General features: G+C 44.3%; 2 protein-coding genes across 4 annotated transcripts; both read right to left on the bottom strand.

Annotated features, from left to right (window-relative positions):
* Positions 1–45: 45 nt before the first annotated feature.
* ywhae2 (tyrosine 3-monooxygenase/tryptophan 5-monooxygenase activation protein, epsilon polypeptide 2) lies at positions 46–13,625 on the bottom strand. Of its 3 annotated transcripts, none has more exons than XM_027017703.3 (7): positions 13,348–13,625; positions 4,267–4,466; positions 4,008–4,114; positions 3,608–3,814; positions 3,393–3,529; positions 2,983–3,086; positions 46–2,034 (listed from the first exon to the last, which is right to left on the bottom strand). In XM_027017703.3, the coding sequence occupies exons 1-6, from the start codon at positions 13,409–13,411 to the stop codon at positions 3,022–3,024; spliced, it is 780 nt and encodes a 259-aa protein (XP_026873504.1). In that variant the 5' UTR covers positions 13,412–13,625; the 3' UTR covers positions 46–2,034; positions 2,983–3,021. The 3 variants fall into 3 exon arrangements, with proteins under 3 accessions (XP_026873504.1, XP_026873506.1, XP_026873505.1); XM_027017705.3 differs by having other exon boundaries at positions 2,983–3,029; positions 13,348–13,616; XM_027017704.3 differs by lacking the exon at positions 2,983–3,086 and having other exon boundaries at positions 13,348–13,616.
* A 321-nt stretch (positions 13,626–13,946) lies between these two features.
* Positions 13,947–22,006, bottom strand: LOC113582116 (adapter molecule crk-like). Its single transcript, XM_027017736.3, has 3 exons — positions 21,480–22,006; positions 19,180–19,760; positions 13,947–17,347 (listed from the first exon to the last, which is right to left on the bottom strand). The coding sequence occupies exons 1-3, from the start codon at positions 21,697–21,699 to the stop codon at positions 17,213–17,215; spliced, it is 936 nt and encodes a 311-aa protein (XP_026873537.2). The 5' UTR covers positions 21,700–22,006; the 3' UTR covers positions 13,947–17,212.
* Positions 22,007–22,938: the final 932 nt, after the last annotated feature.

Below are 22,938 nucleotides of genomic sequence, written 5' to 3'. Positions count from 1 at the left end.
TTCTCGTACTGTCTGGCTTCAACAAGGGATTCAATGAAAACCTGATGATTCTTAAATACTTTTATTCCACTGAGATCATGACATTCCTAAACAGAAAAAGAGGAACTTTATCATGTAGGCTCAAATAAAGTGACAGAAAAGTTTGTATGTTGTTGAGTGCAATAAACAGACCAATGTGCAATAACACTAGTGTCCCTTGTACATGTCTCTGAAGAGCATCAGCTTTGGCTTGTGGTTTTACACCATCTATTATGATTTTGCAATATCCCGACAGGCAAATCACTGGATTGTGCCCCTGACCTGAACCCATCACAAGAAATACTACTATTTGTCAAATTTAAAATAACTAGATTCCACTTATGCACATTACGTTAATGTAGGATGCTAGCACCCTCTGCTGTTAATTTGTATGTAGCACCAGCTACTGGATTGTTCAAACACTAAAAGCGACTTGGACAGAAAGATGGTTCAGCGGTCACAGCAAAAATCATCAGTTCTTAGATTTGCAATTTTGCTTTCATTTATGCTTTTACCAAAACTGGTTAACAGACACCAGTTACCAAACTAGTTCTTGTGGGGCCAGATTTGGGCAACCATACATGCCACTTTCTACTGTGGAAATATTCTGTATCGTTTCTACGGCATACTAAAGATAGATCCTTTATTCTACACCAGAACCGCACAGACCACCTTATAGTGAAAAGCTCTTCAACTAGCACACGTGAATGAAGAAACGTGAGGATCCCGTGTTTTGTTTTCTTTTTTTTAATTTAGGTTTGTTTTTATTTGAAGGTTAAAGTTAATCCCATGCTGTGTTTCAGTAAGAATACAGACGGTGCTTGTTGGCTCCGGTCAGAATAGCCAGTAGTACAAATCAGATTCAAGTCACACATACAGAATGAATGAAAGAAAAGAAAAATGGACAGATCTAGAGCATGAGAGAAAGTGAGAACGAGAGAGGTGGAGCAAAGAAATTGAATAAATGAGCTGACACTTAAAAAACAAACAAACAAAAAAAACCCAGAAAAAACGTGCAGTGTTAATTTCATTTAATCCACTTGAGAAACAAACAGCAATACCTTCTTGCTTATGGTTTACATCGGAACCAAGAGAGATGGAATACTGAAGAGTTCCCCGGGGGGTTTTCTCCCCTAACAAAGCCAGACACTACAAGCCATCCTCTGAAATCTGACTGGGAGGCGTGGGCCTGTTTGCGTACAACGTTGGAGGAACGTTGTGGTAACGTTATGCATAGACGGCGACGTGTGTGGAGCAGAGGGAAAGGAGATCTTGTATGCGTCAGAGCAGAGATGTTCGCGACATGTTGAAGAGCCTGAGCCCGCTTTAAAACCCACACAGCAGGCAAGACAGAGACAGAGGGCACTTAAAACAACGGCCGTCCCTTTAAGAACAAGCAGAGGAAGAATCCTTCCAGTTACGCAACAGTGCGCTGAATCTGGCGGACGATACCACCCTGCCGCTGCACGTACTTAATTCAAAAGCAAAGCGTGACGTAAAAAGCGCCTATGCCCAAAAGCCTAGAGAAGCCTCTCTGGGAAGCTTTGCAACAGGTAGAACAACTAAACCAGGAGGGGAACTCTCCACGACGCCTGTTCACTCTAGAGGACCGATTCATGTGTGAATCTGATTGCAGGAAGTTAAATGGAGAGGAGGGGAGAAAAAAATTAACTAAGGGGAAGAAAATGCCCAAGGCGTAACCCGAAAGAGTAGAGAGTTAGACAGAGACGTATTGGACGGGAGGGGGGACAGTGCAGAATGGAAACGGTGAGGGAGCGCCAGAGAAGAGGGTGGATTTGGAGCTCTTTCTATGACACCATGGAGACCTGAGGGGACATGGATGATACACTTGGGATATGAGAGAGAGAGAGAGACAGAGAGAGAGAGAGAGTGAGAGTGAGAGAGTGTGTGTGTGTGTGTGTGTGTGTGTGTGTTGGGGATGTCCCATGTTGGCCATGATGTCTCACTGGTTCTCATCTTCGACATCTTGCAGTGCTTCTTTATTCTGTTCTTCGCCTGTGACATGGACAGACCGAGCATCAGGAAATATGTCTGTTCACAAAGAGCTATTGCACAACACACAATTACACACACACACACACACACACACACACACACACACACACACACACCATACCGCACTCACTTTGAAGCACACACGAGCAAAAGAAGTGCGAGTTTTAGTGACAATCAGTGACTTACATAGCGGTGTGCTGCATGTGTTTATATATATATATATATATATATATATATATAAAAAACATTGACGTTTGAATGACTAAACTAGAGCTACTCCAGGCAAAGAACATTAGTTAAGCTTAATTGACTAGTCGCAAAACTCCACCAGGGTTCTGAGCAGCTGTGCTTGGCAACGCAACCATGGCAACTGCGTGGCTAACTGCCTCACAGTAATGTGTGGTAAGGAATTAACAAAGAGCGACAAAAGGCCCAGAAACAAAAGGCACAGGAATAGCCAGCGGTGATGTAGCACTCATTAGGCCGGCTCGCTGCGTGCCCCACACACGACGGGGGTAGCACATGGTTAGTGGGGAAAAAATACCACCAAATGTGAGTGAGGCCAACATTAGAAAAAGCAAAGCTTGGAAACTTTGGGCCAAGGTGTGGCTCTGTGCCAACGTACGCGGGCTGCTTCTCGGCCCTGTGTGCCTCGAGTCACACAAGCCGACCTCAGGATCCTCGTTGAAAACGAGGAAACCGGTTGCGTTTAAGTGACTCGAACAAGCACACAAAAACACACGGGGGGGGGGGGGGGGGGAACGGTCCAAATGTAGGCTTAAGTGCGGCAAGAGACAGGAGCAAAAAGAAGCTCTCAGTGCGGTCAACGCGAATGTCTGTGAGAGTAACCCACAAATCTCCACCTGGACAGCGAATTAGAGCAAGAGCGGAGTTGGCAGCGGTCGCGCGAGAGAGAAGGACAGGAAGCACAGAAAGGAGATGACTTACAGATAGGAGGTCTACAGGGAATGGGGAGATGGGAGGTCCTTACGAATCTATGCCAGTAGGATGGAGGAGAGATGTTAGCGCAAAGGGGACATGAATTAAAGGATCTATAGTAGGAGAAAGACGAACACAACGCTGATTTTTGCTAGAGAGACAGAGGGAAAAGACCAAGAATGTCAGAAAAGGAAAGAAAATTAATAAGAAAAAAAATTACATTTGGGCTGGTTGGGACTCATTAAGATGAATCAAACTATGCACAAGATTGGGCGGTAGCCCCTGGTGGGCTTATCTAATCAGAGTGCAGCTAGTGACTCACCTCAGATCCACGCTCAAAAGTGCCAAACTTAAACCCACACTCACACACTCAAAAGCCAAGGTCCTCAACGGCAGACCCGTACGCCGCACTGGCTTACCGTCTCCCTGCATGTCTGAAGTCCATAGTGTCAGGTTGTCACGTAGCAACTGCATGATGAGCGTGGAGTCCTTATAGCTCTCCTCGCTGAGTGTGTCCAGTTCCGCTATTGCATCATCGAACGCTGCCTTTGCCAACCTGGGTATAGGGGTCAGGGTTGAAGGTCAAGCCTGAAGGTCGGGGGGTCTGGGCTTTGTTGTTTGGTTAAGGGCCTACCTGCAGGCACGGTCTGGGGAGTTGAGGATCTCATAGTAAAAGACGGAGAAGTTGAGAGCCAGGCCCAGGCGGATGGGGTGTGTGGGGGGCAGCTCGATCATGGCGATGTCGCTGGCTGCTTTGTACGCTACCAAACTGTTCTCCGCCGCTTCCTTCCTGTCATTGCCCGTGGCGAACTCCGCCAGGTACCTGTGGTAGTCACCCTTCCTGCATGCACAAGCGCAAAACATTTCTTAAAACCCTTTTACCAGACATTGTTCTCCGACACGGTCGAGGTTGTAGAATTCTTATGGGAGCACCACACGCAACGCTAAAGGCTAGAGAAAACAGTGGCTATTTGGGAAGGAGGAAGTGGCCCCCCGAGGGGGGGGGGGGGTATTTGCTCTGAACAAAGACGCACATTTTGTAGTAGAAAACCTTCGACTCTCCCGTGTTGGCTGCAGGAATGAGGTGTTTGTCCAGTACGTCCAGAATGTCATTACAGATAGATTTCAGCTCTTTCTCAACCTACGCAGAAAGAGAAATAAACAGCAAGTTACTAATATTCAATACGCACAGCAGAAAAGCATCTTCTTGACAGCACACCAAACACGGTTGGATCCGGGCAATGCCCAGCCCGCTCAGCAAGCAGGTGGGCCGCGCAGGGGTTGGGGGCTCACCGTTTGCCTGTACTCCCGAATCATTTTGAGTTTGTCTTCGCCTCCCTTGCTCTCCTCCTTCTGCTCAATGCTGCTGATGATTCTCCACGAGGCTCTCCGCGCACCAATCACGTTCTTGTAGGCCACCGAGAGCAGGTTCCGCTCCTCCACCGTCAGCTCCACGTCCTTCCCCGCCACGCTCTTCATGGACTCCACCATTTCTACAAACGTGCACACAATGACGGTCCGACCCCAAGCACACTGAAACTAAAGGTACGCAGTTGCACGGGTCAAAGTGCGGCCCCGACACTGGCCGTAATGTAGGCCTAGAGCAAAGTAATAACACAGCGAAGAAACCCGTCATCGTGTTCTTTTCGACATCAGGGCTGAGTCTCGGCCACGCTGCCTAGTGGATGCACTAGTGGTCCCTCCCTCCACACCCCCATAAACAACAAGCACGAGATGTGTCAGGATAAATACAATACTTGGGAGGCACAAGTATTACCGAATGCCCCAGACCCGACCCACCCGCTCTGTTCCAGTACTCAGATGCTGCCGTTCCAGCCCAGCCGCTGCCTGTGTGACCTGAGCCCGGTGAGAGCGGTCGTTTGGCCGGGACGCCTGTGCGGTGGTGTAGGTTTCATTTCAACTTTGGTGAGGACACGCTGCTCCCAACCTACCACATCATATGAGCAGTGTTTTATGTTACATAACACACAGGACATGCTACGCAAGGGACGCCAAATAATCTTACCTTGGATATGAACATAGATTTACTCAGAGTATACCTTTAACAAACATGTTCACATTAGAACTGTTCGAAGTTATAACGCATCATACTTTTGTGATTGGCTTCGGTATTGATTTCATTAGCGTTTAGCTTTTTTATGACCTCAAAAAGCCATCCACAATCTTAAAAATTTAGCAATAAAATCACATTGCAAACAGGGCCATGAGCGTATAAGCCTGTCCGACAAATAACTACGTTCAAAAACTGTGTCGCACAAAAACACGAGTACACATTTACATGTGGACGGATGACTAAATCCAAACAACTAGAAAGTTAGCTAGCTAGAAAAGTGGAACTAGTCTGCTTATAGGAACATAAGATTGCCGACTGCACAGACTGCATTCCCCATGCGTCAGACATGTGCGAGGACGTAAAGACATGCTAAAAAATCCAAGTGCTGTGATCTCAGCCCAGGGAGAGGCTCATAACTGGAGGACTCACACCCACACCCCCCAGTGCGAGTCAACCCAAAGTGCTTAATTACAGAGTGCTCTAATCCTATCTAGACCCTACTTTTTTTAATCGGCAAGTCCCGTTAACGGTCTCGCTCTCTCACAGTTCTTATCCCGCAGCCAGGAGGCTAGCCTCCTCTCGCCGAGCGTTTATGCTGCCGGTGAGCCTCCACGAAGCAGCAGCAGCCGTGCGCGATTAGGGGAGGGGCTTCCGGCCGCCGTAAGCGATTAGGGAAAGGGGCACCTCCAACACAATTTTGACCAAATCCAATAGCCAGGATACAAATCATACCATTTAAATAATAAATAAATAAAATCACAAGATTTTTGTGGGTAGGGGGCCAACAACAGCCTACGCTTACAGTGGACACAGCCTCTCGCCCCACTCTGGCCTGTAACGTGCACATGTGCACGAATGTGAGAAACCACAAAGCAAAAAAAAACACCACCAAAATAAAAACACCCACAAACCCACAAAGAGAGAGAGCAGAGAGGGAGAAGAAGGGAGAGGAGGAGAGAATTGTTTTTTACACAGCCCTGTATTAGTCACATGTTGGCAAACATGCCAGGATTGTGTGCCATTAGCCAACCTAAACAACCCTTTTTTGGGTTACAATTATTTTAAGAAACGCATTTCAGTCCCTTAAACCAGAATACATTTGTTGGCCCTCGCACATTTACTACTTACTCCTGGGAAAATCTCATGAGAACTGATACGTCCTGGTGGGCAGCGATGCCGCATACCCTCCTTGAAATGAATGGGCGAAGGGGAGGGGAAACGGCCACCCGTACCAGCACGCTCTGAGTGAAGTGCCCAGGCTGACAGCAGTGCCAAGCCAGCTGACGCGGGTCCGCCCTGCCTCTGCACCGGGACCGGACCCTCGGCGTTACTTGGGTCGCCGCCCACTGACCATGCCAGTCTGTTTCTATTGCTGCCTGTCGCACACCTGATGAGTAGTTTGGTATTGGCGGTAACTTCACTAAAAGTATGACACGGGCACTACACTATATATGATATGATAGATGATGCCCAACAGCGAGTGCACTGACATGCACTCAATAATCCAGTAACCGCAGCAAATCAGATTGTGTCAGTAATCCTATCAATGTGTTTACGTGCGCTTGGGTATTCAGATAACGAGAGAGCTCCAGGTTTACATGAGTCAGACAACAATCGGATTTCTGCTTTGCAACCAGTCAATGACCTTCACAGAATGATGTGACGTAAACTTCAAACTTCCTGCAGTGGCTTTATGTAAACATGAACCCAATTTACCGGCAAATACTTTGTATTTTATGGTTACTAATGTTTACTAATGGTGCGCAATTCAAATTCTAATAGTCTGCATTTCCTCAAACATGTACCGTGTGTCAGAGAGTCTCTCAAAAATGTTTGATAGCTGTTTCGTGGGTGTTGGATTTCATTCTGTTAGCCACTTCCAGGACAGTGCACATGCAGACTGAGAAACCCAAAAGAAAATCAGAGTACACAGGCACTGAAAAAACAAGATTACCAGCCAAAACCCAGCCCTCTTTATCTGCTTTCTTGGACATACACCAATCTAAGAAATCAGAGTATGTTGCTTACATGAAAACAGGATTAAGTGAATATAAAGGCACTCAGTCATACAAATGTTAGGGCAACTGTTACAAAAAATATTATTTAACAATACATTAATAAAGACCAATAACACAATCAATGAGAGTAAATCCAAAGCCCAACACTGCACCTTCACTGTGCTAGAAGGAAACCCAAAACTAGCTGATCAGCCAAGTCTCAGTCGGACAACCTCATTTCAGACAAATCAACTTTGGGGGGCGAAATCTGAGGGGGGGGGGGGGGAACACAAAACAAAATACCCAACAAATCTGCCTCTGCGTTTTATGTTATATCGAGAACTGTGCAAAAGTCTTAGACCACCATTTAGATTAGCTGTTTTAGCAAAGGGGGGGGTCGCACTAAATACTTGAGAGTAGTCTGTACAAGCTGTTTAATACTGCATACAAATGCCCTATGTTTTCTGGTTGTATTCTTATAAGAGAGACTAGAAATACACTGCTAAAACAACAAATCTAATGGTGACCTAATAATTTTGCAGAGTACTGTACTCCCTTGTCTTGAGGAACCTACTGGCCTGTCTTACTCTGTCCTATAGTACTGCAAAAGGTTACCTATGACGATTCCAGCTCTGAAACAAGAATTAATTAACACTAGTCCAGCCCTAGCGATGCAATGAGAGGCTGAGAGCTATTGCCCAAACAAAACTCAGCTAATTTAAGTAAAATGCCAATTCTCCTTACAAGTAAACACATCACACAAGCTGTGTGTTCACTTCAGCAGAATATGAAGACAATGGACCGGGGGCAAAACACGTGACAGCCACCTCCTCCTACCATACAAAAAGTTTCATATAAGCCTTCACATCATGACAGCACACACAAAGCCAAGCAGCTATTAGCAACAGAACCATGGGCAGTGAATGGACCTACCACCACAAACACACGATGTCTTTAATAAATAAGATGTTATTAGATTATGCACAGCTGACTATTAAATGCGTTATGGTTTATTTGGGAAAATCAGTAATTAATATTCATTTCACTTTCCATTAAAAGTTAATCTAGAAAATAGCATGGATAAATTTGAAACGATGTCCTCCTCACTAGCAGTAATGTTACCCACTTCCATGTTAAACCAACAATCTAGCTGGCTTTTTTATTTACCACAAGCACTAGCTTGTTATTCGTGTTCCCCACAGTGGGCAGAACTTAGAAAGTTAGAGATAACGAAGTCCACCCATTTAGAGGGAAAAATATGATTGGTCAATTTCACTGTCATTTGAAATTAGCCTCTCGTTGAATTACTATTGCTCGTCCCTTTATAGCTGGACCACCAACCACCTACATTCTTTCCAGCAACTGCAGAGGCAGCAAAATTCTGATAAGGAGTCAAAGTGGCTTCTTTCATTTAAGCCTTCGCATTCAAACACAAACCGCTCATTTTTGTATTTGTTAGGTGTTGTCAAATGATTAGATTAATTTATATATCCTATATATATTTTTAGGATATCTTAGGTCCTCTCTGAGGGTGTAGAGTGCAATGATGGTTTCCCCACTGATATATGAATCTGCCAAACTGGAGCACTTACTCCACACTGGAACGGTACACTACCAGGCGGTGGTTATTTCTAACCATGCTCACCTTCGACCTTTCCCACTGAACCGGTTGCTTGGCAACCCTAAAGGTGGCGAAGGGGGAGGTTGAGAGCGGTCGACTGCCAGTTCTACAGACATGAAGTAGGTGGCAGGTTAAAGAGGGCCCTGGGCCCCTGAGTGGCCCTGCAGGGAGAGCTAAACCATTAGCCCACATGCTCACATCGCAGCGAACCTGGCCAAAAGCACCAGAGTATGGCCAACCTCACTGGGACGGCATGTGGACTCCTGCAACACCGGACTGTGCCTCTGGATTTGGAGCAGTGACTCGCTGCTCTCTCCTACAGCACGTGGCACTAAAGTCAGCCGGGAGATACTTGGACACCAAGATTATATTCTCCATAAAATTAAAAAAAAAAAAAATCAATTTATAACGATCAAAAATATTTTGGCTTGTCCAATGCCACGAGGGAAAGAGAAGCTGAAATGGAGTGAGCCTCGATTAAAGGGGAAGGAGCCTCATTCTGATCCTGCGCTCTCATCACGTGATGTGTGGATAGAGTAAGCTATTGGATAACCCTTTCGCTTGATGCAATGCGGCCAAATCGCCCAGTTTGCATACTGCATATTGTTACCTCAAGTGGGCACCAGCGTTGCCTGGACCTTGAACTCGCAGGCCAGCTAAACTGACTTTAAAACAAAAGCAAGCAGATCGCCATCGTCCACAGACGTCGCCAGCACATTACAACTCGCACCCCATGCAAATCAATGAGCTTTGCGGCAAGACAATTCCTGGAAACAAAAGCTTGCCAGTCTTGCTGGTCTTATTATAAGTGACTGTCCTGGGGAGGGCCTGTGTGTAGGTCAGTGTTTCCTTGGACTCTCATCCATTTCAGATCTTTAGAAAGATTAGAAGGCGGCACCCTTTAAGAGTCATCCCCCTCCCACCCCCATTCTCTTCCTCTGTTTAATGGAGAGGCTGGGGGATTGCCAGCACCGTTTGCAGAGATCGCAGGAGTGGCCATTTATTACTGATTGTTGCGAATGGGCGCAGTGCGTTTGTGCTGATCCAGGACCCGCCTCCCCTGCGTGATGACTACTCAGACCAAGTGAAGTACTGACCTTAGACCAGTGTAAAGGGGAAAGAAAAGAAAGGGAAAAAGACAAAATGCCGACACCGTGAAGTGCTGCAGTGCACTGGATGAGGACCTGGAGCTGCTGCATGCAGGCATGGCTATAAGCCGTTTCCAGTGGCAGGGGCAGGCATTCGCCAGTCAAGCCCAGACACGCAGGGAGGGGCCCCCCATCATGATGTGGCCGCAGAGGAGCTGGCACGGCCTCCGTCAGACTTGAGAGAACGGAAGCGGAATGAAGGAGATGATGTCACTGGAATGGGAACGTGGAGTAGCAGAGCACATGCGCGGAGGCGATCTGCACTCAAGCGCTGTGGGATTACATATGGCATTCCATAGCCACGGGGCAAGAACCCAGGGAAGAACGGGACCAATGTAGGTCCGCCGGTAAGCAGAGCTCTTCTGTATATGCTGCTACAACTCAAAGTCTTCTGCGGGACGGGCGGCACAAAGAAAGGGGGAAACTCAACTCCAAACTCGAGCCTAGTGAAGCAAACGTAGCATGACGCAGCTGCAACAAGGCAGTGACTCTCGTGTGAAATACGAGGAAAACATTAGATTAATATCTTTAGTCAGCATCTTGACTGTAGATGAAAGCGCCAGGACGTAACTCGACGCTGTGTGAGAGTGGGAGATGTACGACGACATGACAGGCTGGCTGATGTATGACTTATTCCTTACTGTAGATAGTGTGGTGTGGAACTGGGCGGGTAGGTGACAGCATTACACCACCATGCTGGAATTCTCACAGGTTGTCTGGGTAATCAGAGGAGGCCACTTCCCACTGTGCCTGGAGTGACACCGCACTTCCTCACAGTGCGCAGGGCGGGTGGGGGGTTGGCAGGGTGAAAGGTAAAGGTGGTGATGGGGCATGCGTAGGGTGAGAAACATGAGCAAGACTGACAGAGCTATTGGAAGGAGAAGAGACAGGACATTTTACTCAAGTCTAGCGGACTGCTCCATATGCGCAGTGAGGGAAGCTTAAGGGAGCCATCCTGTTCTGTTCTTTTCAGATCTTATGTAAGAGAAGAGAATCAGTCCCCCTGCTCCCTCTCTCTCTCACACCTCCCTGGCTTGACCCTAGCCAGCTGAGTGCAGAGAAGTCAGCTGCAAGTGGAAAACTCACTGAAATTCCACTTTTCAATTTCACAAAGCTTTATCTGTGCCCTGTAGGTGAAACCTGACAACATTAAGTGACATATCCTAAGATTGAAGACCAACACACACAGCTGAAGCATACTGAGTGCCAAAATAAGGTCTGAATATGAATGTAAATCAAGTCAATTCATAACCCAAAAGTTAGAAGTGACACAGCATAAAATGTTTTTTTTTTTTTGGGGGGGGGGGGGGGGGGGTTGTCACTTAAGGTACAGTCTTCAGTGAACCTGTGGAAAAAGGACCATTTTTGGCTAAAGCAGTATTGAAACAATGGGTGTGTCATGTCATGGTATGGTAGGCAGTGAAGGGTGTGTCTTAGTTCACTTCAGAACATGAAGTCTCTGCCTTTTCAGGTGGAAAAAAACCTCAGCAAGAATAGGCTGTTTAACTTATACTGTTAATTCCTAAACAGGTCTGACCAGACTAGACCAGGACCCCTAAAAGCCTTAAGGCTCAAACAGTTTGGTAGTTTACAGTGGCGTTCAGAGGTATGTTTGTCATTTGGGAATTTTTCCGTCATTCTCGCCGTCATATCTTAATGGAATTTAATATTAACCCAGTATGTGTCAGCATTTTACCATCAAGCGATATTGTACATGAAAGAGGAAACCATGCTTTCAAACTATTAGAATCAACCCAAAAGGAGTGTTTGTTTCAGTAGGTTCTACACAGTGCACTTGTAAAGCCCTTTACGTTTCCATAAGGAAACCATAATCCTGCTTGGTCTCAACTGTCACTGCCACTTTTTCTTCAGTGGCCTAGATATTAGAAAGTGACCCAACTTGCACCAACATGTTCAAGGCTGAACAGCACCCTGGCTATATCTTCTTGTAATTTAGAGCAGTAACACACACGCACGCACGCAAAATCCTGCTCCTCCTCTTAACATGGCACATAAACCGTGACTTAGGCGACGATGACAGCCTTATCACTATAGCAACCGCCTGCTTTATTGTAAAGTACTTTAGAGAGTCTGTGTTTCTGCTTTACTCAAAGAGCTGACTGTTCGCTAATCGGACAGGATTGTCGTCTCAGTGCAAAAGCATACATTTATGTCACAGCGGGTGTGGCTGTGTTCCCTATCGCGTCTGTAAAAGAATCTCCACAGGATTGATTAAAATGTCGAATCAGTAAGTTATAGCACAAAGCAATTTCATAGCTTCGCACCGAGTATTCCATCGGCCTGGGTAATTGGGTTCGTAAAAACGCCTTTTTACAATTTACTGTTATTTCACGAATTAATTAGTGACCCAATTAGCTGATCTGGTTTATAAAATTCCTAAGATTGTTGTACCGTTAGCTACTCTGCAGTCTAAGAACACTTGGTAACTTCTTTGGCCAGCTAGCTAGCATACCTGGACAGATTAATTTCGCCATTTTGAACTCATCATATAGCTAACAAGTTGGCGTGCAGATAAAACATGAATAATCGTTATTTTACAAGTAAAAAGACTAAAAGTAAAGAAAACAAGTATAATTAACCGAACAACTGGATTCAGATATCAGGAGGAGTTGCGGTGTGGTTAAATCTAGCCAGCAGCTTTTTGGCTAGCAAGCCAGCTAACTAGTGTAGCATGCTAACTACATTATTCCAACGCATTTGAAACCAAATCCACAAGATAATGTTACGCAGTTGCCACAAATCTTAAAGTTTAAAATAGAAAACAAAATGTAGTTCCCAGTTCAGTGTAGGCTAATGTAACCAAACAGGTTGTATATAGTTTTATAAGCTTACATTACCCACGGTAAAGACGAAGCCTGTATGATTAAGTTTGGACCTTTAGCTATTTAAACTAGCTATCTTGTTCATAACGTGACTCGGTCAGATTGCTAGCCAAAACCATAATCTAATCTGTCTTCATTTTTGCGTGTTTTTTTAATGATTACTGTTGGTTAAACGTTTATAGCTATTGGGACAACACATTAGGTTAGCTAACTAGCCAATTTCACTTCTACAACTTAAAAGGAACGTAGTGAAACAATTTGGTAGGTTAGCTAGCTATGCGAAGCTATCTTGATAGCTAATTTCGAAGCATCAATCGGCGGAGTGTCTCAGAGCTTCAATACGCCAGGCCTTTTCCAAAACAGCTGCGCTAGGACATGCTAGCGTTAGCTGCATGCTCCCCCTCCCATTTCATGAATCATGACCGCCTGCCGAAAGAACCTATCCTTGTGAATGACACGGAAAAGCACTTTTCTTTAAACCGACATTTTTCCCCCTCAAACAATACTGCACAATACCGTTCACACCAAGTTGCCCATTCATCAAGAGCCTTCAATTCGGAAACGAGGGAGAGAAACGGCCTGTATTTAAGTAAGTTAGCCTAGCCAGCACACGGGGGAATGTGGGGAATAACCACCGCAGTGTGCACCTAGTTGCTCTGGCAATACCGCACAGAAACAAAATTCCACTTACCGTCATATCTCTCTGCTTGTTCAGCAAGTTTTGCTTGGTATACAAAGTGCTCTCGATCTGCCATGGTGCTCAGCGTTTGGGACAGGCGATGCTGTGAGGGCAATGGGAACGGCTCGAAGGTGGGCGAGTCTGTCTGTGTCGGTCGGCGGTTCCTGGCGGAGCAGCAGCTCAAGTTCCCACTCCACCGGTACAGCTCTGCTCTAAAGATGGCGACGGAACTCCATCCGGGAAAATGGCACACACACACACTGTTCGGCTAGCACACGTTCACCTTTGATTACTGGGCGACCAAGCACTTCCCTCAGAACTACACTTGTCTCTAACCCACAACAAAATACTAGCGCAAAAATGGGGCCGGGGACTTTGTCGTATGAAACTCACGGGAAAAACACAGCCCACTTTTACTGTTCAAATATTTACTTGAATGAGATGGCTAACGCTAAACGTCTGCCCGTTCTGCTGCTGCCAGTCCTTCATTAACGAGGATACTATAAAAATATCTGGTGTTGCAAGCTCCAAAATAAATCGCATTACTCCGCACATTACATCGCATTAAAAGCACACTTCCGATCTGACAAAATAATACACGAACGCTAGTCCATTTTGCTAATACGTTTTTATTTACTAAGTATATTAACACATTACATGCCTCATAAAATGTAAATTTGAATTTAAAATAGTTATAACACAATGGCACGTTTAAAAAAAAAAACCCAATATAATTTTATTCAGCCTTTCCCCTGTCTTCCTCCAACACAATGAAAATGGTAGAAAATTCTCTTGGTATAAACCAAACATAAAACGAGACCAGGGTGATTCTAAAAGTCTGTGTAAAGGAGCAACCAAAGCAGGAGGTAAGGTGCACATCACAAAATTCAGTCTGGAGCACTTTACAGTTTAGAGTGTCACAATTAACGCAACAGCAAACCCCCTGAATAAAATGCTTATCATAATGAAAGATCAGAATCTTCATCCAATTCTCAGATTTGTAAAAGGAAGGCAACAGCTTAGATGAGAAGGGGGAAAATTAAACATAACACATTCAAAGTTACATATGGGACAACCACACACAGAGGCATTTCTTAATTGCTTATAACATCTGAGGTGCATCTTTGCAACTGAATGCAGGGCTACACTAGCACAATAAAATCCTAGTTACTGTACAACCCCAAGAAAGCAAAATGTGCCACAAGCAGATAAGTCAGTGTCATGTGTGTAGTGGTTGCGTGCCAGAATGTGTCAGACTTGCCGGAAGCACTGGGACGCTTTTTCCTTTGCTAATAAGCACAAAACATTAGCATATTAAAAAAAAGGCCAAGAAAAAACCTTGTGTGCATGCTTCCCAAATCCTTTGAGTCTGTCTCAATTTTTTTTATATACACATTAACACAATGGCCTTGTCAGTTAACACAGGTTAGAGGGACAACACATTTCTCTGTTGATCTCTCATCTGAGTCCTCACTCCATTGAACAGTTTTGCCTCTTTTCATTGCACTGCACACAAAGACAAATGAGACAGACACACACACACACACACACACACACACACACACACACACACACACACAGAAAGGGATGACAGCAGCTCAGGTGACAAACAGTGGTTCTTATACAAAGTCACATACAAGAAAACGCAACAGAATAACGGAACTATTTGCATAAGGCGGATCAGTATGTGTAAAGCATTGCTATGGTCCAGCTTTAGATGGTGACCATCTTATGGAATACTACAAAAATAAATTATTTTAAAAAACAGTAAAAGGATATTGATCCAATGGTTTTAAAACAAATTCATTACATATATGGCTCAGTTACCTCTGTATTTCACTTCTGACAGGAATTAGTCATATTCATCGCTGACATATTAAAACCCTGTATTTGCAATTCTCTCAAAGTTTTGTGGCACATGTTAATCTGGTCAATCTATAGTGTTCTGTGTTAAAACCAAACACAATACAACAGAATATACACAATCACAATATGGATAGTTGAAGCAAATGTTAAAGGCATCTTGCAAATGCTTATGTTTCATTCAGATGAACGAATAACTAAATATGGGTCAGCTCAGTAAGTCAGTCATTTTTTCCCTACAATAAGGAGACACATTATATGCCATTAGTTGCAGACTTTCGATCATGTCTTTAAAGCTTTGAGCATTAACTCTGTTGGACTGTTCAAGATGCTGTAGACATGGCATTTTTCATCAGGAAAAGCAAAGATCAGAAACGTAGTGGACCCAGAGAAGACACTTGTAAAAACACCTCAATGTTGCCTGACCAAAAGGCTATACTAACATTTCATAGCAAGCCAAAATGCTGGATGAAACTTGTACTTTTCACCAGAAACTAATGGAATGTACAATTAGCCTAATTCTTATAATCAGAGCAGCCACAGAATTTTACAACCGTCTCCATTCTGCTACTTTACACCTGGTATAAGTTGGACTAAATACTCAATTCTAAAATCAAACACCTCTGAAGAAAAGGACCAATGAGCAGGCCTCCCAGTGCTGGTCAAATCCTGGTTGGCTCACCTAACGAAGTGCTTGACTGATGCCATATGCAGTGAGTCAGAACGCTTTCACCTTTGGCAAGCATCATACAAGCCCACCTGTCAATAGAGCTGTTGCTGCAACCCCAGCTGTAGCAAAGGGTTAGCAAATAGGAGACAGGAGGCTGGCAACACCCCATAGACCCCAGACCTGTCTGTGTCTGCCTGTCGTGCGTTCCTCTAGACCAATGCAACATGTAATAGCATGCACCCATGTACAGGACACTAATGAGAGGGGAAAGGTGTTACTGCTCTTAAGGGTTGTCTACAATCAGCACTGAGGACATGAGCGTTTAAGCAGCATGTTTGAACATTCTTAAGGTATTGGAGCACATCCATAGATTTTTGGGGACATAGAGATTGATCTCAGAGCTGGTGAGCACAACAGTGCTTTTGTTTGATTTTTTTTTAAACATAGAAAAATAAACAAGGCAGCAGTGTGGACATGTGCTGTGAGATTTGGCACTGGGGAGCGGGGGGGGGAATGTACAGAGAGAACACAGGACCAAGGATGACAGAAGTGAGGGGGGGAAAGAGATTTTTTTTTTCCCCCTTTCAAATACATATTTCTATTCTCAAATAATGTTGCACCCTCTAGAAATGCTTCAGATACCAGCAGTGTCATCAGGCATTATAAAATCAGGGGAAAAAAAAAAAAAAAAAAAAAAAAAAAAAAGGACAAATGTTAAATCAAAGTGATCCAAACTGACATACTATTTAGTGTGTGTAATTTGTGTCTGACATTATATTCCATTTTTCTTTTCAGTACAAAAGGAGGACTGGAGAATGACTGGTAGTGTTGATCGGACCAAACAGGCACATCAGCGTACACTTCCAGAGGAGGCCAGCGCGGTCTAGCCCCCAAGAGACAGACAGATAGCAGGCCTCGCCTCAAGTCCCCGAGACTGGCGACAGACAGACAGGTAGCGCCGCCTCTCCTTTTCCCGAGCAGGCTTTCAGCAGTCAGAGGGCACGTCAACCGTCTCTGTCCATTACTTCCCACTGTTCTGGCATTCGGACAACAAATCACTGCTAGTCTATACGCGTGCGCACAGGCGTATGTCGCAATATGTGGTCAGGTATGGAGGGCAGGCCTGTGAAAGAGCTACAGCAGCACTGTTCTACGGATGTGCGTGCACACGTGAAGCTGGCGATACCTGCGTGGCTTTGAGTAAAGGAGCATGTCGGGGTAGTGGGACACTAACGCGGCCGTGTCGGGCGCATTTTAGCTCCAGCGGATTCTGGAATGGGCGCGAGGAGGAGCTGAGCAGTCGTGACAATGTGTGGAGATCTGCGGGGTGTGTGCGTGCGGGTCTCAGCTCTCGTCCTCGGGCTGCTGTTGGTCAAGCAGACGGACGTGTGTGAAGGGGAAGTGACCCTTCTTGCCCTTGCACTCTCCCTCCCACTGGCCGTTCACGTTAATCTTCGTCACGGTCACCAGGTCACCCACCTGCACACACAAACACTGGTTAGGAGGGCATGACTTCACGCCAACGCTGTTGGTTAATGGGGACCATATGCACTAGGCATGGTCACTGTTGCAGGATGAATGCAGTAGAATTGTTGAAAAAAACAATTCAATATAGAATAGGGAAGAACAAGATTTGGCATATCATGGTGCAAGTGGGTCATAGAGAATACAGTAACAAAGTTTAAATATCTATATGTTTGCATTTGTCATAAGAAGGCAAGTGCCACATTTGCTTTAAATATCTGCATACCCAGGAGAAAGCAACAGTAAGATAATTTGACATGAAGTGCATAAGAATAGCCCTTTTTCCATTAGGATTTCAAGCGAATTAGTGCTTAAGAAGAAGCACGTTTGAATGACTTAAAGGCATGAAAACATTTTTCATCCATCAACAGGACAAACATGATAACGTGTTAACTGACCTCATAGCCCGTGGCCTTAAAGCTCGTCATCTTAAATTTTGATATCCATTAATAATAAGCCAATATGTATACTAGGGGTGTAACTGTACACAGACGTCATAGTTCAGTACAATGAGCGAGGGCCAACAATCCTCCCTAAATACATAACGCTAGGCTTTTATTTTTATTTATTCATTTATTTTGACGAAACGGTTAGTTTCTTCCACCTAGTGTCGTATAGTCCTGCCTGTGGTAGTTGGTACAACATGTATTGTATGTAGCAATAACATTTAAACAGTGAACACTCTCACACAGATCATATTTTATGTAGGGCTGCTAAAAAACAAAAGGCAATGGGTCATAATCAGTTACAAAATTGAAAAGCATCTCTACAACACCAACACCACTTGCTGTCATAGTTCACACAGCTGATTTAGAAGCAGTTGGGGCTTCTCACTCAGTCTGAGTAACTCCAATGACCTTTAAGCATACCATAGCATGCTGCTAACTCGAGAATGGCTTACAGCTTAAGATGTCAGGCACAATTTGTGCTTGGGAAATTTGATTCTGATTCTCTGTGTTCGTTAATCCTTTCACACTGGCTACTGCATATTCTCCATACGACTGCATGCACAGAACCGGACTGCAGGGGCACCGTGATGGTTCAGGACAAATACACATACCATTACATCCCCAATATGCACCAATCCCTATATTCCACTGAAACTAGAAATTACTTTACTCATTTTGTTGATGTCATTGAAGTGGCACTTCTATATTACAGAACACCATCTAATGTCAACAAAAGCATGCATCTCACCGAACATGGTTGACGAGCCTAATGCTTCAACCCGATTTTTACTATCTGTTCTATCCGATAAACAGACAGCGCAACATATGAATTCAAACACAGTGGAGCTTCTAAGCACACACACGCAACATTCTTACATGGCAGTGATGTTTGTCCCCTCACTGAGTCAAAAACATCTTATTCCACACCTGGGGATCGAATTCAAATAGCACAACAGGTCACAAGCTGAATCAATTTAACCTGTTTTCAAATCACCACTGTTACACTATTTTTTCTATTTGAATAAATCCTAATTAAATTACATTTTTTGTTTGGAAAAAGGGCTTGTGAGAGTGAGCAAGAGAGAAAGCAGGAGAAAGAAGAGAGAACCCCCATTAAAGACTGTGTGTGACATTTCACTGTGTCTCGTGTCCATGACCAGAACTGTGTTACATCATGCACGCCAAAGCAATTCAACAGGACGCCCTCCTCTTTGTGTGATGAAGCTACAAACAGCAGCTGTGTGAAATAAAACTGAGAGAAGCATACGGATTAAGCGAGCTAGCGCTGGGACAGCTCAGCACAACAGAGCGCTGCTGATCGAAGTGAACCATCCATACCTCCAGGCTGAGAGCAGTCTTGTCATAGGCATTGGGCACCCTCTTCTGGATGGCCCTGGCAAACACTGGCCCATTCTGTAGGTTGGGTAGTGGGGTGTTGACCACAGGCTGGGCATAGTCCAGCTTTGTGGGGACTGGCGATCCGGTGCCATCCTGCGTCCCAAGCACAGGGGTGCCAAGCCCGGCCTGTGCTATGGGTGGCCCTCCTATAGAGGTAGGAGAGGCGGGTCGGTACCTCTCCACATAGGGCACGGGGATCATCCCAGCACGACCCTCTGTGTTCTGGGCATTCCACCACTGCTCCTCTGGCTTCTCCAGCACCCGCAGGATATCACCCTTGCGGAATGGAAGGTCTTCCTCGTCGTTGCCAGGAAAGTCGAAAAGGGCGCGTACATACTCTGCTTCCTCTGACCTGTGGGGGGCACCAGCAGGCGTGGTGCTGATGAAGCTGGTGTTCTTGGCTCTGCCGATGGGCTCGATGAGTGTGGTGGTGTCTAGGTAGTGGATCTTGTAGAACTCAAGGAGGCCAGGGAGCGTGTCAAACTCCTGGTCCCCAATACGAAACCGCGAAGGAGCCACACCTGGAGTGGTCGGGATTTATATTAGGTACTGCAGTTCACAATTTAGAACCTCACAGATGAATAAAGACTAGGTTTTAAATTAGGTTTACATGCAAAGTTAGGAACACATCAAGGGAAAATGGTCTGAAATGCAAATTAAAGTGTCACAACTGAGCAATAACTACAAATACATTACTGTCTACTCACATGCATCTCAATAAAAAAATTAATGTGCAAAATCTAAGCAACTATAAAACCACATTTGGCTACTATTCGCAAGGCATACACCAGTTCAAGACAGCAGACCATGCCTGGTAGATTATGCTTTTTTAAATCATGTACTGGACCTCACTAAAAAGGTGAATCATATCTCAAGGTTAAAAACATGTAACGTGCAGTCCAAACATAAATCAGACCTTCCAGTTAATTCATCGTGTAAGAACATGCACTGTGTGCATATGAGGGAACAAATAGAAAAGGCACAGGATCATACACATTCCATAAACACCACAGCGAAGAGTCACAATGACTATGCGTCACCCAACCCATTCATTCCTAGCCCGAGTCTCAGTGTCAACCACCTTACACTTCCCCCTGGAAATTCCACATCTCCACCCCACTGTGGAGAACGATGATTACTTCAGTACACGTGGGCAAAAACCAAACCATAGCAGTCCAAAACGTTAAGATTTCGTGCTTCCTGCCCTGCATTTACAGACATGTAACGAGTCATCTGACGAGGCCAGAAAAAACGTAACGCCTCTAGATCTCTCTACCACAAAGACAACATTATCGTAATGTCATTCGGTTTTGGAGTTGGGACAAGAGAGTGATCTATTAAAATGGCTAATGCAAGCAACGTCCACACCCCTTAGAATAGCCACGTCGGGTCGAGGGGGAGTGGATGTTGCGCAGGGTGGCAAACCAGGGGCTAACATAAAACAACCTTGCTAACAAGAGGTATCAGAATTTGTTTACAAATCTCATAATAAATGCAGCATCTTGGCCAATAATACTGCTGAAGCAGACCACACCAAACACTTGAATGCATGACTATAGATTACGTTGCACAATTGGATTTTGGTTGACAACAAAAGGTTAGCGGTTAGCTAGCAGCCAAATTACTTTCAGAGCAGGGCAAATGGAACACATCTGACAGTTTGAGATTAATTAACTACAAGCTATAAACTAAAAGGGAATAAAGCGATTTTAATTCTACTTTGGGGACCTTTCCTAATAGTAATAGACTAACAGTATTTGCTAAAGGAAAACATTCTATACACAAAGGGACGCTTGAGGGTCTTAAAAAAGTCCGTCAGCAGCCAGTTAGCTTTTAGGTAGTTCTTAGCTAACCTAGCTAGCTAAATTATTGTGCAAGTTAGGTGCTCATCTGTGTAATTAGCTAACGCTACGTCATATAAGAAAACTAAAGTTAGCGAGCTACAAATCTGCAATTGAAAATTATGCAACAGATAAACACATTAGGTGAAATGTCTATTTTAAATAAAACTTGAAGCCGAACTTCAGAAGCTAAAAGCTATCCAGATATCTAGCTAACAAGCTAACTAGCTACAACAATGAAGATCTTTCTGCTTGCAACCACCAGCAACTCGTAAGGTAGCAGCTAGCTAATTTAACCAGATAGGTTAACTAGTTTAGGTCATTTAGCTTTCCAAGACAGAACAAGTATCAGTTGTATAAATATGCTGAAAATAAAAATGTAAGGGAAGCCATAACTACCTGATCCAGACTGCCGGTTGTTGCTAATGCTGTTGATTATATAATGCGAGACTTTAGAGTTTTCAGAGACGGAGAGCACGTAGTCTCCCTTGCTGGTTGTTGAGTCTCTAACCAAGAATACGCCATGTCTCTGACCCTGCAACAGAGATACAGCATCCTTTCTACTAATTTTGCCCCAATACCAGCTAGCACGGTCCTCGGCGTCAAAATTACCAGCCATGACTGTTACTCCCACCGAGGGTACTAGGCCTTGCTTCGCCTCTGGCTGTCCGTTAGCAGGACTCAACTCATACAAAAACTTTGGCTCCCAGTGTAACACGCTTGGAGAAAGAAAACTGTATCGGTACTACTTCGGGCCGTAAATTATAATCCAGGCGGTCCAATCTGCCCAAAAAGCAATAACGTAATTGTAAACGCCTTCGTTTCAGATAGATATTTTCTTTGTTAAATCTAACCTATTTGTACCAACATTTACCTAACTCAAAAACTGAAATGGTGGACGTTGAAAGAATTATTGACCTCATCGACCGGATGTGGCGTAGTATGAAAATAAGAACGCTCACGGACGGACACTACCATGCAAAGAAGGTCTATTTTCCCCAGAACAATTAATGTCATACCAGTAATATCATATCACAGCTACAGTTAATACCATATCAGCAACAACTATGATTTAAAACGAGTAAAGAGCCTATCACGTCGGCATAATTCAACAGAAACCTTATTAAGGTATGTAGTTCTTACATTTACTCAGAAGGGGGCAGTCTTACCAAATAAACTGTATTATTTACGACTTGCCCAATACAGCTAATACTGCAGTCATGGCCAAAAGTTGAGATTTTGGTAATCACAAATTTTGGAAATCACAAAGTTTACTGCCTCAATTTCAATGTTTTGTTCACCGTGCCACTTGGTTATCACTTTTGCCTTGTGACATGGTGCTCCGTCCTGCTGGAAAAAACATTGTTCATCACCAAATTCCTCCTGGATCGTTGGGAGGAGTTTTGATAAAATTCCTTATTCATGGCAGTGTTCTTATTCAAAATTTTGAGAAATTTTGAATCCATGGCCAGGAATCTCCCCAGATCTCAAAAAGATGGGGGACAAACAAAACATAGAAACTGTGATAAACTCCAAGCACTAATCAAGCAAGAATAGGTTGCCATCGGTCAAGATTTTGCTCAGATGCTGATATCCAGCATGCCAAGGCAAATTGCACAAGTCTTAAAAAAGAAGGGTCAACACTGTAAATATTAGGTCTTTGCTTAAATTGGATGTATTTCTCAATAAAAAGTTTAAAAAAAAAACAAAAAAAAAAAAAAAAACGAGGCAGTAAACTTTGTGAAAACCAAAATTTGTGTCAGTCTGAAACTTTTGGCCACATCTGTACGTCATTTGTTTCTTTTATTAAAATATATTGGGTGACAATTATTAAAGTCATGTCTCATTCCACCCTCAT

This window comes from Electrophorus electricus, chromosome 8 (assembly GCF_041902795.1).
Source record: "Electrophorus electricus isolate QZ-2024a chromosome 8, ASM4190279v1, whole genome shotgun sequence".
NCBI classification, from domain to species: domain Eukaryota; kingdom Metazoa; phylum Chordata; class Actinopteri; order Gymnotiformes; family Gymnotidae; genus Electrophorus; species Electrophorus electricus.
This window is presented reverse-complemented; position numbering and strand designations above follow the sequence as displayed.